The 14,036-nt window shown below is 52.4% G+C and overlaps 7 protein-coding genes across 7 annotated transcripts; 4 read left to right on the top strand and 3 right to left on the bottom strand.

Moving 5' to 3' along the window:
- Nucleotides 1-808: 808 nt before the first annotated feature.
- On the top strand, nucleotides 809-1,863 carry N7481_001702 (Enoyl-CoA hydratase AKT3-1; the record flags this gene model as incomplete). The annotated part of the gene is made up of 3 exons (XM_057260921.1): nucleotides 809-1,125; nucleotides 1,183-1,293; nucleotides 1,350-1,863. The coding sequence occupies 3 exons, from the start codon at nucleotides 809-811 to the stop codon at nucleotides 1,861-1,863; spliced, it is 942 nt and encodes a 313-aa protein (XP_057125853.1).
- A 228-nt stretch (nucleotides 1,864-2,091) lies between these two features.
- ugd1 (UDP-glucose dehydrogenase) lies at nucleotides 2,092-4,010 on the bottom strand (the record flags this gene model as incomplete). Its single annotated transcript, XM_057260920.1, has 3 exons — nucleotides 2,092-3,249; nucleotides 3,300-3,742; nucleotides 3,800-4,010. 3 exons carry the CDS (start codon nucleotides 4,008-4,010, stop codon nucleotides 2,092-2,094), a joined length of 1,812 nt encoding a protein of 603 aa, XP_057125852.1.
- A 524-nt stretch (nucleotides 4,011-4,534) lies between these two features.
- On the top strand, nucleotides 4,535-5,950 carry N7481_001700 (glycosyltransferase family 4 protein; the record flags this gene model as incomplete). Its single annotated transcript, XM_057260919.1, has 1 exon — nucleotides 4,535-5,950. The coding sequence occupies one exon, from the start codon at nucleotides 4,535-4,537 to the stop codon at nucleotides 5,948-5,950; it is 1,416 nt and encodes a 471-aa protein (XP_057125851.1).
- Nucleotides 5,951-6,219: 269 nt separating this feature from the next.
- Nucleotides 6,220-7,260, bottom strand: N7481_001699 (2-hydroxyacid dehydrogenase; the record flags this gene model as incomplete). The annotated part of the gene is made up of 1 exon (XM_057260918.1): nucleotides 6,220-7,260. The coding sequence occupies one exon, from the start codon at nucleotides 7,258-7,260 to the stop codon at nucleotides 6,220-6,222; it is 1,041 nt and encodes a 346-aa protein (XP_057125850.1).
- Nucleotides 7,261-8,971: 1,711 nt separating this feature from the next.
- N7481_001698 (FYVE zinc finger domain-containing protein) lies at nucleotides 8,972-10,069 on the top strand (the record flags this gene model as incomplete). The annotated part of the gene is made up of 2 exons (XM_057260917.1): nucleotides 8,972-9,430; nucleotides 9,665-10,069. 2 exons carry the CDS (start codon nucleotides 8,972-8,974, stop codon nucleotides 10,067-10,069), a joined length of 864 nt encoding a protein of 287 aa, XP_057125849.1.
- Nucleotides 10,070-10,609: 540 nt separating this feature from the next.
- Nucleotides 10,610-11,285, bottom strand: N7481_001697 (GNAT family N-acetyltransferase; the record flags this gene model as incomplete). The annotated part of the gene is made up of 2 exons (XM_057260916.1): nucleotides 10,610-10,953; nucleotides 11,024-11,285. The coding sequence occupies 2 exons, from the start codon at nucleotides 11,283-11,285 to the stop codon at nucleotides 10,610-10,612; spliced, it is 606 nt and encodes a 201-aa protein (XP_057125848.1).
- An 825-nt stretch (nucleotides 11,286-12,110) lies between these two features.
- N7481_001696 (rRNA (cytosine-C5-)-methyltransferase RCM1) lies at nucleotides 12,111-13,974 on the top strand (the record flags this gene model as incomplete). Its single annotated transcript, XM_057260915.1, has 2 exons — nucleotides 12,111-12,308; nucleotides 12,430-13,974. The coding sequence occupies 2 exons, from the start codon at nucleotides 12,111-12,113 to the stop codon at nucleotides 13,972-13,974; spliced, it is 1,743 nt and encodes a 580-aa protein (XP_057125847.1).
- Nucleotides 13,975-14,036: the final 62 nt, after the last annotated feature.

Raw genomic sequence — 14,036 nt, 5'->3', positions numbered from 1 at the left:
GTTCTATAGGATTTGTCTCAGCGTATATCCTCGCGTAATCTCAGCTTGCGTTAGAAACGGGTTTAATCTGAGGATATAATGGAAGAGGTCATAAATTCGATATGGAGATCAGGCTTCCTCTAACTATATTGAGATATGAATCATCACATCGGAAAGTCTCGGCTCATTATCTGAAACTAATATACGTCAGGAATTGGGAAATATTGGCTCCGGAGATGTTTACTGCGGTTTACTTAGGCTATATCTAACATTGTGCTATAGTGGATGCGAATCTGGTTGCTGGGAAATGTTAATGTCCACTGCTGGTCTTTGACTTTTCTCTCTCGAATTTCAGTCGACCGAGATACCCCAGCACAGTATTGAGCGAGCAGAGTTGCCTTTATATACACCCACAGGCGATGAGCAAGGCTAGGCTCCTTGCTGCTCCCAATAGAACTCTAAAAAGATTGAATCGCTTAGAAAACAATTAGATTCATGAAGCCCGCCAAAGTCACAATCCACACAACCAACATTCCCCTGCTTGTCAACAACTATGTCCGATCGTTAATAAACTCCATTACGGCTTATACCATCATCAAGTTAAGCAGATAATTATCAGTCTAAAGTCAGAAGTTCTGCCACTTTATGCATGTGTCAACCTCTCCGCACCTCCGCGGGATGATCGACTTCCATAGCCGAGGCATTGGATCCGCTTCACGCCTCTAAACAAGGGGTATAATCAACTAACTGGCGCAGCTTAACTACAACAAAGAAGCCTGTATTGAAAAATTTGTCACCGACCGCAACAAAGTTGATAAAATTTAACAAAATGCCGACCGCTACTGCCATCGACCTTCCAGTCTCATATGAAGCCCTCGAGCTGACACATATCAAAATCTCCCACTACCCACTTGGTGCGCCTGCTGCCACGCCAGTCATCCTAATCACATTGAATCGACCTGAGAAGAATAATGCATTCACCCCACAGATGGCAGATAGCCTGACCCAGGTGTTCAACCTATTCCATATCGATCGTCGGGTCAAGGCCGTTGTGCTCACCGGAGCTGGGAGGATGTTCTGCGCTGGATCCGATCTCGAGATTGGTTTTGGTAATGGAGGAGGAAAAGCTGTTGATTTCCGAGATATGTATGCGATATAGCAGTCCCCAATCTCATTTTAGAGAGTGCTGACCAAGTTCACAAGTGGAGGGCGAGTTGCGCTGGCAATGCATCGATGCCACAAACCCACCATCGTCGCGCTTCAAGGCTCCGCTGTGGGTGTCGGTATGACTATGACTTTACCAGCTGCAATCCGGTTAGTTTGTTCCTGTGTTCCACAATTAGAGTTGCTCCTTGTCTCACAACATCCAGGATCTGTCATGAAAAGAGCAAGTATGGGTTCGTTTTCACCCGGCGTGGGCTGACGATTGAATCCTGCGCATCTTACTTTTTGCCTCGCTTGGTAGGATTCTCCAAGGCAATGCATTTGATCACTACTGGTGGCGTTTACCCTCCGCAGAACCAGTATTTTGGTGATCTCTTTGCCGAGGTTCTCCCGGATGCAGCCCAGGTACTGCCCCGCGCGTTGGAATTGGCACAAGATATCGCGGAGAATGTGAGTCCATTGGCATCTTCGATGAGTCGAGCCTTGATGTGGGAAGGTCCACGTTCTCCTGAAGAAGCGCATCTCCTGGAATCGCGAGTTTTCCATCATATGGTTGGGCAGAGTGACTATAAAGAGGGAGTGGGTTCGTTCTTGGAAAAGCGCAAGGCTCGGTTTGAGACGGATCCACGAGAGGATTGTCCTTCTGATTTTCCATGGTGGTCAGAGACAAAGATCTCTCTTGAGCCGAGTGCCTCGAAGGGTTCAAGTTCTAAATTATGATTGAAATAGTATGGTACTACTAGTAGTAGTACTAGTTATATATAGCTACTACCTACCGCCACTGGCAGTACCGTTACTTGGAGAACCTCCAAGGCTGGAAGAGAAAAACTTGAATCAAGCTTGAAGAAAATCAAATCAATACAATCTCGTTCTAATTCGTATATACAAAAGATCCCTGATCCTCCATGATTACTCCGAGTACTAGTAGTTACTAATTAGTATGTACTCCTACTGTTGTCCCGCCCTCCCCACCGCATCAAACCGCAGACCAAACTTCTCCAACTCCGCGTCCAACACTCCTCGCCCATCAAACACCCATTTCGGCTCTTCCATATTGTATGCGATACGAGGCCACTCAATGGCTTCGCTCTTTGGTGCCAAAATCATGTGGCAGTCTCGACAGTCGCCTGCACATTTAGCCTGTGGCGTCAGTTGATACGAGACGCCCGCATGTGTCCAAGTGCGAGCCCCGGCATAAGCAGTGCTAGTGCCAGTGATATCGCAGCCCCCCACCGAATCCGAGCCCGGTCGCATAGACGACCTCTTGGACATACGGAACTGGTCACAATCGGTCACCACCAGCACGGCATGTGCATGCGAACAAGCCAGATACGGATCGGAGTGGATCTTGACAATGGATCGGCCGCCCTGTGGTACTTGCGCGATAGCAGGCTCAAGTTCGCGAAGAATGTCTTCCTCGCGACAATACGGGTCGAAGATGGTGATCTCTGCTGGGCGCTCCTCCAGGAGTATACGAATCACGTCGACGGCTAGCGACTCGCGCGTATCGCCTGTGTTCTTCTTAAAGGCGAACCCAAGAATCGCCAGCTTGCGTCCGACCAGATTCCCGTCAAATCGATCAATCACCCTCCGCGCGAATCGCTGTCTCTGTCGCTCATTGATCACAGTGATCTGTCGCCAATAGTGCGCCTCCTCGCTCAGGCCCAGCGATTCACAGATCCAGCAGATACTCGCGATATCTTTTCGAAAGCATGAACCGCCCCAGCCCAGCCCGGCTTTGAGGAAATGCGGTCCGATTCGTACATCGCGACCGATCGCGTCAGAGATCTCGTTGACATCCGCTCCCGTCTTCTCACAGATAGCACTGATCGCATTGATGCTGCTGATTCGCTGTGCGAGCATGGCGTTCGCGACGAGCTTGGCCAGCTCGGACGACCATGCGTTGGTTTCAAGGATGCGGTCGCGAGGCACCCAGGCAGCATAAAGATTGGTGAGGGTCTGCGCTGCCTGGCGACCAGAGGGGGTAGGGGCTGAACCGATCAAAATACGGTCTGGTGTAGTCAGGTTCTTAACTGCGGAACCTTCTGCGAGGAACTCTGGATTGGAGAGCACCTCGAATGGCACGCCCGGTCGCAGAGTCGATAGCTGGACGACTGTCAGATGAATTACTCGACACGAGGCGCAGTGGTAACTACCATTTTCCGAACACGCTCCGCGGTACCCCCGGGTACGGTACTTTTCTCCACGATAATAGCACCTGGCTTTGCGTGCACTGCGACTTCGCGCATCGCTCCGTCGAAAACTGTCATGTTCGTGGCACACCCGGCCCCGATGCCGAACATCTTGGTCGGGGTGTTGACAGCCATTAATATAATGTCTGCCCGGGCGATCGATTTGGCCGACTCGCAAGTGAAGAACAAGTTCTGGCGACGTTTTGTGGGCACCGACGAGAGAGAGAGGATTGGTTCTTCCGTCATCTCAGCACCATCGCGCACGATGCGCACGACGGTGTCTAGCCCTGGCTCATGGACGGGAAGATGAGGGGATTCCCATCTTTGAATCCGCGATGGATCCTTGTCCAACACTTCTACTGTGATTGTTGGATGATGGAGGGCGAGCACAGCGGCCGTGGGACCCCCTATTCGCCATCAGTCTTGTTTGGTTCTATTCTTCAAAGGAGGATTTTGATGCCTACCCACATACCCCGCGCCCACCACGCATATATTCCGTATTGACTCGGTTCGGCGAGAGTCAGAGAGTTGGACATGACCTAGCTTCGTGTCGTCTCCCTGGGCTGGCCGAAAAAGAGGACTTGCGCCAGGGGTGGTTAGATTGGTCAAATAAGAGGTCGTTGAGCTGGGGCTGCTCGAAGTTGTCTCAGAGACAAGACCCGTCGAGATGTCCATGATGGATGTCATGCTTCCAAAAATGACTTGAAGTAAATCACCTGGGAGAGGTGAAATTCTTCCAAAGGCGCAAATTTGGGAGTATATTTAGTATCTATGGCTAGGGTTAACTACTAACTATACTGCGGGTGCAGCACACCGTGCGGTACGCCATGACCAAACCTGATCCTCTGATCAACCAAGACCCCTCCATGATTCTCCAAGCTTTTCCCTTTCATGCCTCCTGATCAAATCAGGTTGAATCCAGTCAATTTGCGCCTTTGCCCACGCGTTCCGCGCTGCGTTGCGACTGGCCGCTAAGCAACACTCCTCAGCGGCCGCTCAAGGCACGTGCGGGCGATCACCCTAACTGCAACTTTGATGAGGGGAGACTATCTTTCCCCTGCACTACCTGCACTACACTACATTGGAATGCTCTGCATGATAACATTCCATTGGAGATAGCGGGGTCCGGCGGAAGAAAGATTATATCTTTCTCCTGCTTCTCTTTCTTTCCTCCCCGCCACTTTGCACCCACCACCATCATGGATTCCGACTCCCGCGCCAACTTCCCGAGTATCCTCCAGGGGAAGAAGATCCTCCTAGCCACCGAGTCCTGGGGTCCAGTTAACGGGGTCAGTCGTACTACTCGCAGTCTCGTCGAGTACCTCCGCGATAATGGCGTCGACCTTATCCTCGTTGCGCCTGATTTCAAAGGCGATACTGCCAAACAGTCTGCTCAAGTCTCTGGTGAGCGCCGCCTACCCGGCTGCGCCTTGCCTTATAATCCCGACTTGACCGTCGTATATCCATTCCATCTGCGCGAAGTCTACCGGCAAGCCTTTGAACCGGATCTGATCTATCTCGCCAGCCCCGCATCCCTGGGCTTCCAAATGCTGCTGCAGATCCGCCAGCTGCGCTCCCCACCACCGGTCCTGCTCAACTTCCAAACCGACCTCTCTGCATATTCTGAGATCATGCTGCCTGCCCCTCTAGATCGATTTGGCGTCTGGCTACTGGCTACCGTGCAGGGGTTTCTATTCCGCACAAGCGCCGTGCGCACTATCTTCTACCCATGCTCTGCTATCCGGGGTTATCTCGAAGGTGCTGGAGCTCCAGCTGACCGAATGGTCAAGCTTGGTCGCGGGGTCGACACGACGCTTTTCACGCCAGACCAGCGTGACGATGCCTTTCGCCGGGGAATCGCACCTAATGGCGAAGTCATTCTTCTCTGCGTCTGTCGCATTGCGCCGGAGAAAGGCTTCGAGTTCCTCGCGCAGGTCGCGATGCGCCTTTCTTCGGAAAAGGTTCCCTTCAAGCTGCTCATCGTGGGTGGGAATCGCAATCCGGTGGTTGAGAGTCGAGTCCAGCGTCTCTTCGACCCTGTTCGTCGCCATGTGGAGTTTACAGGTTTTCTTACTGGCGCCGCTCTTGCCCGCGCATACGCCTCGGCGGATCTCTTCCTGCACTGCTCTGTTTCTGAGACGTTTGGCCTGGTCGTGTTAGAGGCGATGGCTAGTGGGATTCCCGTCATCGCGCGCGATCAGGGTGGACCCTCGGATATTATACTTCATGGAAAGACGGGGTATTTGGTTCCACCGAACGATCTCGAACAATTCACCTCGTTAACCCGTCAGGTGGCTCGTGATAATGAGCTCCGGGGGACTCTTTCTGTTGCGGCGCGTCAGTTCGCGGATGATACGACCTGGGAGAAGATCAATCGTCGTGCAGCGTGGCAGATGGCTGATGCTTTGGTCCAGACTGACCAGGAGGCACACGGTTCGAGGCCTCCACGACCGACTATTCTTGCCTCTGCCATGGAGCAGTTCCGGCTGATGTTTGCGGTGGCAATTGTCTATGGGATGTGGTTGATTGCGGTTGTGCCGCTGATTGTTCATGGTAATCGTCTGCTTCCTCGGGCTTGGCTGGCTGTTCGGCGGCAGTTGATTCCCAGGATTTGATTTATGATGCGTTTAATGCTGCGTTTAGTGTTGCAATATGTGAATACCCATACCCATACCCATACCTATATACCCATTCCCGTACCCAATACCCGGTCCCAGTACAATGAGAATAACATGAACTCGCTGTCTCTTTGATTTATGAGTGATTATATTATGATATACACTAGACTACTGTCACGATTACGATTAATTATAATGAAATATCGCTGCCCAGCATAAAAACACATACTCCCAATCCTATCATGCTAATAGCGCCAGAGGTTCAACTACAAGCGCACGGGAGCCGAATCCTCCTTCACCAAAACATGACCATGCGCGACGAGCGAATTGGGACATTTCCGCGCATTCACAAAGTCATCCAGATTTCCCAGCGTCACGCCCGCAATCTCGGTCAAGGCTTCCTTAGTAAAGAACCCCTGGTGCGAGCACACGATCACGTTGGGGAATGTCAATAGCCTTGCAAGTACATCATCATGAATAATTTCATCCGAGTGATCGTTATAAAAGAATTCACTCTCCGCCTCATACACATCCAAGGCCAACCCGCCGAGCCTCTTACTCTTCAGGGCAACAATCACCGCACTACTGTCAATTAATCCACCACGGGACGTATTCACCAGCAAGGCCCCGGGTCGAATCTTGGCCAGGGTGTCGGCATTAATCAAATGGCGGGTCCCCTCATTCAATGGACAGTGAAGACTGACAACCTCACTCTCCCGGAGCAAGGTATCTAGATCGACTAGTGTGCCATACGGGCGGAATTCTTCAGCGGATGCAAAAGGGTCGTGCGCGAGGATGTGGCATCCGAAGCCCTGGAAGATCCGGGCGGTGGCCAGCCCGATGCGGCCGACGCCGATTAATCCGACTGTCTTGCCGTGCAGAGTGGAGCCGAGCAAGCCCTCAATGTTGAAGTTGCCTTCACGGACGCGATTGTAGGCGCGGTGGGTAGCGCGGTTGAGGGTTTGGACGAGAGTGACGGCGAATTCGGCGACGGCTTCGGGGGAGTAGGCGGGGACGTTGGCGACGAAGAGGTTGAGGGATTCGGCAGTTGGGAGGTCGACGTGATTGAAGCCGGCACAGCGAAGGAGGATGGCTCGGACGCCTGAGGCGTGGAGGGCGTGCAGGACGGGGGCGTCGAGGGTGTCGTTTACGAAGACGCAGACGGCATCGGAGTCACTCGCGAGCGATACGGTTTCCTGGGTGAGGGCGAAGGAGTGGTAGTCAATGTGGAGGTGGGGATATGTCGGGCGGGTTGCCTCGAGGTAGGTCCGATCGTAGGATTTGGCGCTGAAGACGGCGAGTTTCATGGTGGAGAGAGTACAGTATGGAGTATGGAGTATAGAGTATACTTTGCTAGTGTGAGTATACTAGTAAGAGTCGAGATCTGATCGGAGTATGTATCCGGATGTTCTAAGTTTATGGGAAGTTTAAGAAAAGTCATGACGCCATGGTAAGAGTAGTATACATTTAACGGAGTAGAGAAGATGGAGTCAAGGTACATTTTAGATGTACATGTACATCACCATGTGCCAACCCCAGATCGCAGAGCTGGGGTTGGACGCAAACGGAGACCGAGATGCGGTGGACATATGGAGTAGGAGTACGGAGTACTCCGTATCCCATGCATACTCCGTACTCTCTTCTCAGCCAAGTGAAACAACTAATCTAGACTACGGAGTATACCACGGAGTATACCACGGAGTATACTACGGAGTACTCTGTAATTCCTCGGAGGACGGCATTTTTGAGTAGACTACGGAGTACCCCAACCCGTTAGCGCTCGTACACACTCCAACTCGGTCAATGCCCGAATGCTAATGCTTCTGGATGATTTCCGCATCCTGCCATGACCCGCTCCCCAACCCCCTCTGCCCCTCTGCCCCTCCGCCCCTCCGCGATTCGCCTCTTTCTCGTTGTTGTCTGCAGGGAGTTTACAAACCTCGACCGATGATTGGTTGGGGTTCCGCGGAGCCGGCCCGTGCTTTCCCGAACCGGTGGACGTAGGGGAGACTTCCACCAATCAGAGGGGGTTGATAAGGGAGGAACGCCACCTTTCTGTGGTTGGTCCATCTAAGACGCTAGTGAACTCTACTTACGCTTACCAGAGGAGGAGAGTAGAGTACTCCCTCGGGAAGAGTACTTGTACTCTACTTACTCTACTCTACTTGACTCATTTACAGAATAAGTATAGCTACTGTATACAGTATACTCCTATATTCCAAGTATAGTCGATGATGTTAGTATGACTATATGTATACTGTCTAAAGTCTACAGTCTACATATAGTATACATTGTACTCATACCTACCGGATCCGATGGGGCGGGACAAGTGGGCCTCGCCTCGAGGATTCGGGATCTCAGAGATTCAGACGTTCGGACATTGAGTAGTATCACTAGTACGAGTATCAATATTGGGTAGCCTAAGTGTACACTGTAGTAAGTACAAGTTTAGTTAGTTGCTACACTTAGTGTATAGAGTATGTAGTATACTAGTCTACTGGCACATGCCAGTGCCAGCCGTGTATTGGACACACCGACACCGCCAGTTGGTGTTGGTGTTGGTGTCGGTGTGTCCAAAGTACTCCCTCTCCTCCTCCGCCCCTTCCCACTTCCCTTTCTACTTCAACTTCAACTTCTCCCTTTCTTCCACTACTTCTCTTCTCTCTCTCTCTCTTCACCCTCTACCACAGAGTAAATATCTACTTTACGAGACTACTCTATTACTCTACTACTCTACTCTATTTTACACCTCCATCCACCCGATCGGCATCTCCAACGGACCCGTAACGTCCCGTCTCCACTTCGTTCGGCCATTCACCGCGCGTGCGTTTGCCTTCGCTTTGCCCCTCGACATCACCACTTATGGCTCTCCTTTCCTTAAGTGCTCGTGTGCCCGGTATCCTCTAATTTACTCAACACCACCACACCACAACACCACCACCTTTCTTCTCTCCTCAATCTTTATTCTACTCTCTCCCCTCCTCCTCCTCCTCTCCCACTTACCCACTCACACTCACAATGGCCACTTCTGTCCTCACTGCCGCCCCCGGTGCCAACCAAATCTCCGTCTATGGCCACCCTTCACCCACCAACTCTACCACCAACTCTACCACCAACTCTACCACCAACTCTACCACCACAACTCCCTCAAATAACTCGCCCACTTCTCCCCGCTTGACCACCGCCTCTCTCCACCAACTGCCCCTTCAGTCGCGCCAGCTGCGTCCCCCCAAGGGCCCTCTCTACGTCCCCGCGGCCCTTCGTCCGACAGAGCGCCCGCAAAAGTCCTCCCCCATTACTCCGCCCCGGAGTGTGCATGGATCACTAGACAGCCTCAACGAGGACACTGAGCCGATTAGCCGACGCTCCACTATGGAGAGCAATTCGAGCGGTATTAGCAAGTCGGCCGAGCACGAGTGGATGAAGAACGAGTCCCTCGGGGAAGTGACCGGCCACCCCACGAGGGACCACTGGAAGGTGAGTTGAAACTGATCACTGATCACTGATCCCTCATTCCCTGCATGCCCCTCCCTCTTTATATAAATCCCGGTGGCTGGTTTTGAGGATGGCGTATGCGCCGCTCAGAATGTCGTGTGCGCGCTCGTCATGGATGGCGTGCTCATGGAACAACCTACCCTTACTCCAATCATACATACACCATACATCATACATCACACACTTCTTGAAGAATCCCCATGCTGATCATTTTAGGCCGACTCTGCCTCTCCCAACTGCGATTCTCCCACCTGCCGCTCCTCTTTCGGTCTCTTCCTGCGCCGCCACCACTGCCGCCATTGCGGTCACGTCTTCTGCTCCTCCCACACACCGCACATGGTCCCTCTCGACCAACATGCTCGCTTCCACCCGGAAGGCTCTGCGTCCCGGGCCTGCGACCTGTGCTGGAGTGCCTACTCGCGCTGGGAAGAGACCCGCACCGACCGCCTCAGCAAGATTCAGAACTCGATCGATGCGAAGAACATCGAGGGCGAGACTGAGCACACCGAAGACTTGGCTGCGTGCGAGATGAACGGTACTGCTGCCCTCCGGGCGAATCTCGGTCAAACGTCTGAAGTTGCGGCCAGTGTTCCCCGGGACTGGAACTGGAGCACTTTCTGATTGCATTCACTGCTCACCTTGTCTCTCGTCTGCGATCAGCTGGCTGGTGGCAGTCTCATTTCACTTCGACATTACACCTCTTTTCCACTTTTTTTTTTTCACCTCTTCTCCCTCGGGGCAGTCCGGACTGTCTGTCCTGTTGACCCTGTTTTATGCGACATGGAATGGAGTTTTGGCCCGGGCATCATTTTTTCGTCTTGTTTGCCCGAGTTGCTTTGATTTTGATTCGGATTGGCTGTCCTGACTCCTCACCCCAATTAGAGAGGATTGTCGCACTTGGCATTGCCTTATTTTCTGCTTGCTTTCCGTTTGTTTGTGTTTGCGTTTACTTTTACGAATGTGTTTTTGTGTTTGATCAGGATACCCCGTCATGTTTTCGAGTGGCGACCTCGTTTTGTCTTTGTTTCTGGCTCCTGGTCCTGATCCTGATCCGGCGGAAACCGGCTCATCGCTCGATGCTAGTCCAGTTAATTTATGATTTTCGCTTATCCCTATTCCAATCTCGAGTAAATGGTAGATCTATCAGCTTGCAGGCTGCTACTACGCAAGAGTAATCCGCTTAAACATTCCAACATGCTCAATCCCCTCCTCATCCCATCTGCCCAAGGACTCATCCGTCTGAAAGCCTTGTCCCTGATACATCCGCTCCACATCCACCTGCGCATGAACAAGCACCAACCCTTTCCACGACCCTAGCCCCTCTTTCAACTGGATTCCCTCCCGTCCCGCCACATCACGCATCGCCGCATTAATCTCGCCAGCATGCGCACTCGCCCATTCCAGCGCTGTATCAACGAGCCGTCGCCCGAGGCCGAGCCCGCGGTATTCCGGGACCACCGCGACCCGAGTTAACTTGATGCACGGCTCATGATGCCAATCCCATTCTGGGAGTTGCGGGCTTGTTCCCGGGTGTGTGAGGTGTTCGTGGGGTGGTTGGGGTGGGGGGGACCAGACGGATCACGGCAATGGGTTGGTCACTGTCACTGCTGGTGCGGGTGTTGTCGCTGATGACCCAGTGCCAGCTCCGGGAATCGTCAGAGTCGATTTCGGCGGTTGCAGAGCAGTTTTGCTCGTCGACGAAGACGCGCATGCGGACTTTCATTGCGGCGTTGAAGGTTTGTGGGTTTTGGTTGGTGGTTGATGTTGGGAGGGCGAGGGGGGTGTTCGGGCCTGGTGGTGGCTGCATTGAGGTTGTGAGGGTTGGTTGGGAGGCCATTTTGGGTGGGCACTCAGGCTGGCAGTGGTGTGAGGGAGATGTAGAGGAGAGTATACAAGTGGTGGTCCCTATGCGAAAGTACCGTTATCAGTTCGATTACCCCAAGGTACGCTCAGGGAGTCCCGAGGTCTGTGCTGGGTGGATCCATGGTCGATGCGCTGACGAGGTAGTACGAGTAGTATACTTCTCGAGTTCTAGAGTCACAGTTTTTACCGAGGTAAGTGATATTATACTAGATTTCATCTATCTATAGTTTCAAATAAGGTACTAGTAGTATACTGGTAGTATACTATTCAATAAGTCACTCCTATTAGCAATCCCATGGTATACTTGTACTCTACTGATAACATTCAGCTTTCTACAATGGCTGCTCCAAATTCTCATTCAGCCCATTTGGCTAATAAAACTTGAAGCTGTGAGTTACTAGTAGTCTTGCTGGTTCATACTGCTTGTGTGTAGTGGTAGTACTATCAGTCACATGACCAGGTTGCATACTAGTACAGCCTCACCTTACGCATAAAAGCATGAATAGCTACTAGTATCCGAATAGGATATCTATGTCTATATATATTTATTCTCGCCAATTCCTCACAACATCTTTCTATGCAGTCTCCTACCATCGTATACTAGCATGTAGTAGGACCTACCTTGAATCTGCCATTGCACGGAATACGCGGGGACTCTCCGCAGTGCAAACAAACCAAACAATTTTTATCTGCATGTTTGATCCAAAATTAATCCAACTTCAACTTCACTTCAATTCAAATCAATCCACCTTCAGTCAGGCCCCAGGCCTAGGTTTCTCTCCACCCAGGACTTACTTAAATGTCCCTCTACTTCGATGCGGAGGCCATCCTGACCGCACCAGCCTCTGGTGGCTCCTTCAAATCTCGCATCTACAGCGCCCGCGATCTACGAGCCAAACCGGCCCAGATCTATGCCCTCGTCAGCGAAGCCGCGAAATGGGACGCCATCCTGGCGGAGGTGATTGAAAATGCTGACATTCTGAGCTTGGAGCGAAAGGTGAGACTTGCATTCGCATTTGCATTCGCATTTGCATTCGCATTTGCATTTGCATTTGCATTCTCTTGGAGTTGCATCTTCCATCTTCCCTCTTCCAGTCCGCTGACAATCAATTACCCAGCTCAACCCTCTTCTCGCCCTCCTCCTCGTCCATGACCACCTCCTCGCGAAAAGGGGCATCGCTGCCCCAGCAACACACCCGCTCCGTCAGGCGGTCGAACGCCATAAAGTCCGATTGAAGGCCGAGTTCACTAAATCGCGCGTACGCCGCGGGTGTGGCTCCGTCGAACAGCTCAAGACGAAGATTCTGCGAGAAAAGCGCGAGGCGGATGGCTCGTCTCATTTCGTGTACCCACGCTGGGTGCGCGTCAATAACATTCGGAGTACCCTCGACGACCAACTCCGCACGACATTTGCCGACTACCGACAAGTGGACTCGTTGGTGCAATTAGCACCTCCGGAGGAAGGCCAGCCGAAGCCGAAGCTGTTGTATCGTGACCCGCATATCCCAGACCTCGTGGCTGTTCCGTACGGGGCGGATTTTACTTCTTCGCCGGCTTACAAGAATGGAGAGATTATCTTGCAGGACAAGGCTTCTTGTTTTCCTGCTTATCTGTTGCTGGGGGATCGGGGTGCGGATGATCCTTGGGTGGGGAATCTGGTGGATGGTTGTGCTGCCCCGGGCAATAAAACTACGCATATGGCATCTTTGGTCGCGAAGCAGAAACAAAAGGGCCGGAAACAAATCTTTTCTATGGATGCGTCGAAAGTGCGCTCGAAAACTTTACACAAGATGGTTTCTCTGGCGGGGGCGGAATCTATGGTGACAATCCTTCAAGGGCAAGATTTCCTGGCCCTGGATCCTCAAGAGGAACGTTTTCAAGATGTGTCGGGTCTTTTGCTAGACCCTAGTTGCTCCGGTAGTGGAATCATCGGCCGAGACGATGTTCCAGATCTCACGCTGCCCAAGACTAAGACCAAGGTCGCTCCGGGAAAGTCACAGGGGAAGAAACGCAAACGCCAAGCTGATGGAGAGGAGGATGCAGGCGAGAAATCCAAGGTCACGGTGGGAGCCCCAACTGTGTCGCCCTCGGATGAGAATGATACGCCTGACGGGGTCATGGACCACGATCGGCTCACCAAGCTGTCCAACCTCCAAGCGCGCATTGTGGAGCATGCTCTGAGCTTCCCCGCTGCCACTCATGTCACATACAGCACCTGTTCGATACATCTGATGGAGAACGAGGCTGTTGTGGCTCGGGTCCTGGCATCGGAAGTCGCACAACGACGCCGCTGGCGACTTCTGCGGCGCGACGAGCAACCGGCCGGGCTGCGCAAGTGGAAACATCGCGGAGTTCGACGGGATCGGGAGAATGGGGAATCGGGCGAGAGTCCTGCGGAGGTTGATCTGCCCGAGGAGGCGCTGGAAGCCTGCTTGCGTTGCTGGGCCGGTGATGCAGAAGGATTGGGTGGATTCTTCGTCGCTGGGTTTGTCCGTGACGGTGAAGACGACCAAGAGGAACAGGGCGATGAGACATCATCCCAGGTGAAAGGGAAAAACATGGTTCGCGCTGCAGCCGCCGACAAAGACAACCAACAAGAAGTTGAGGATGAAGGAGATGATGAAGATGCAGACGCAGATGACTGGGAGGGGTTCTCTGATTGAAAACATGCCCATCACCAGTTATAAAGAATAAAAAAAATGACACTGGTCTAAGTCCTCTATTT

The sequence above is a fragment of the Penicillium waksmanii genome, assembly GCF_028829765.1.
Source record: "Penicillium waksmanii strain IBT 27052 chromosome Unknown utg000002l:1.0-3326099.0:1.0-3328782.0, whole genome shotgun sequence".
Taxonomy (NCBI): domain Eukaryota; kingdom Fungi; phylum Ascomycota; class Eurotiomycetes; order Eurotiales; family Aspergillaceae; genus Penicillium; species Penicillium waksmanii.
The sequence above is the reverse complement of the archived record's forward strand: the minus strand, read 5'-3'. Positions and strand labels throughout refer to the sequence as shown.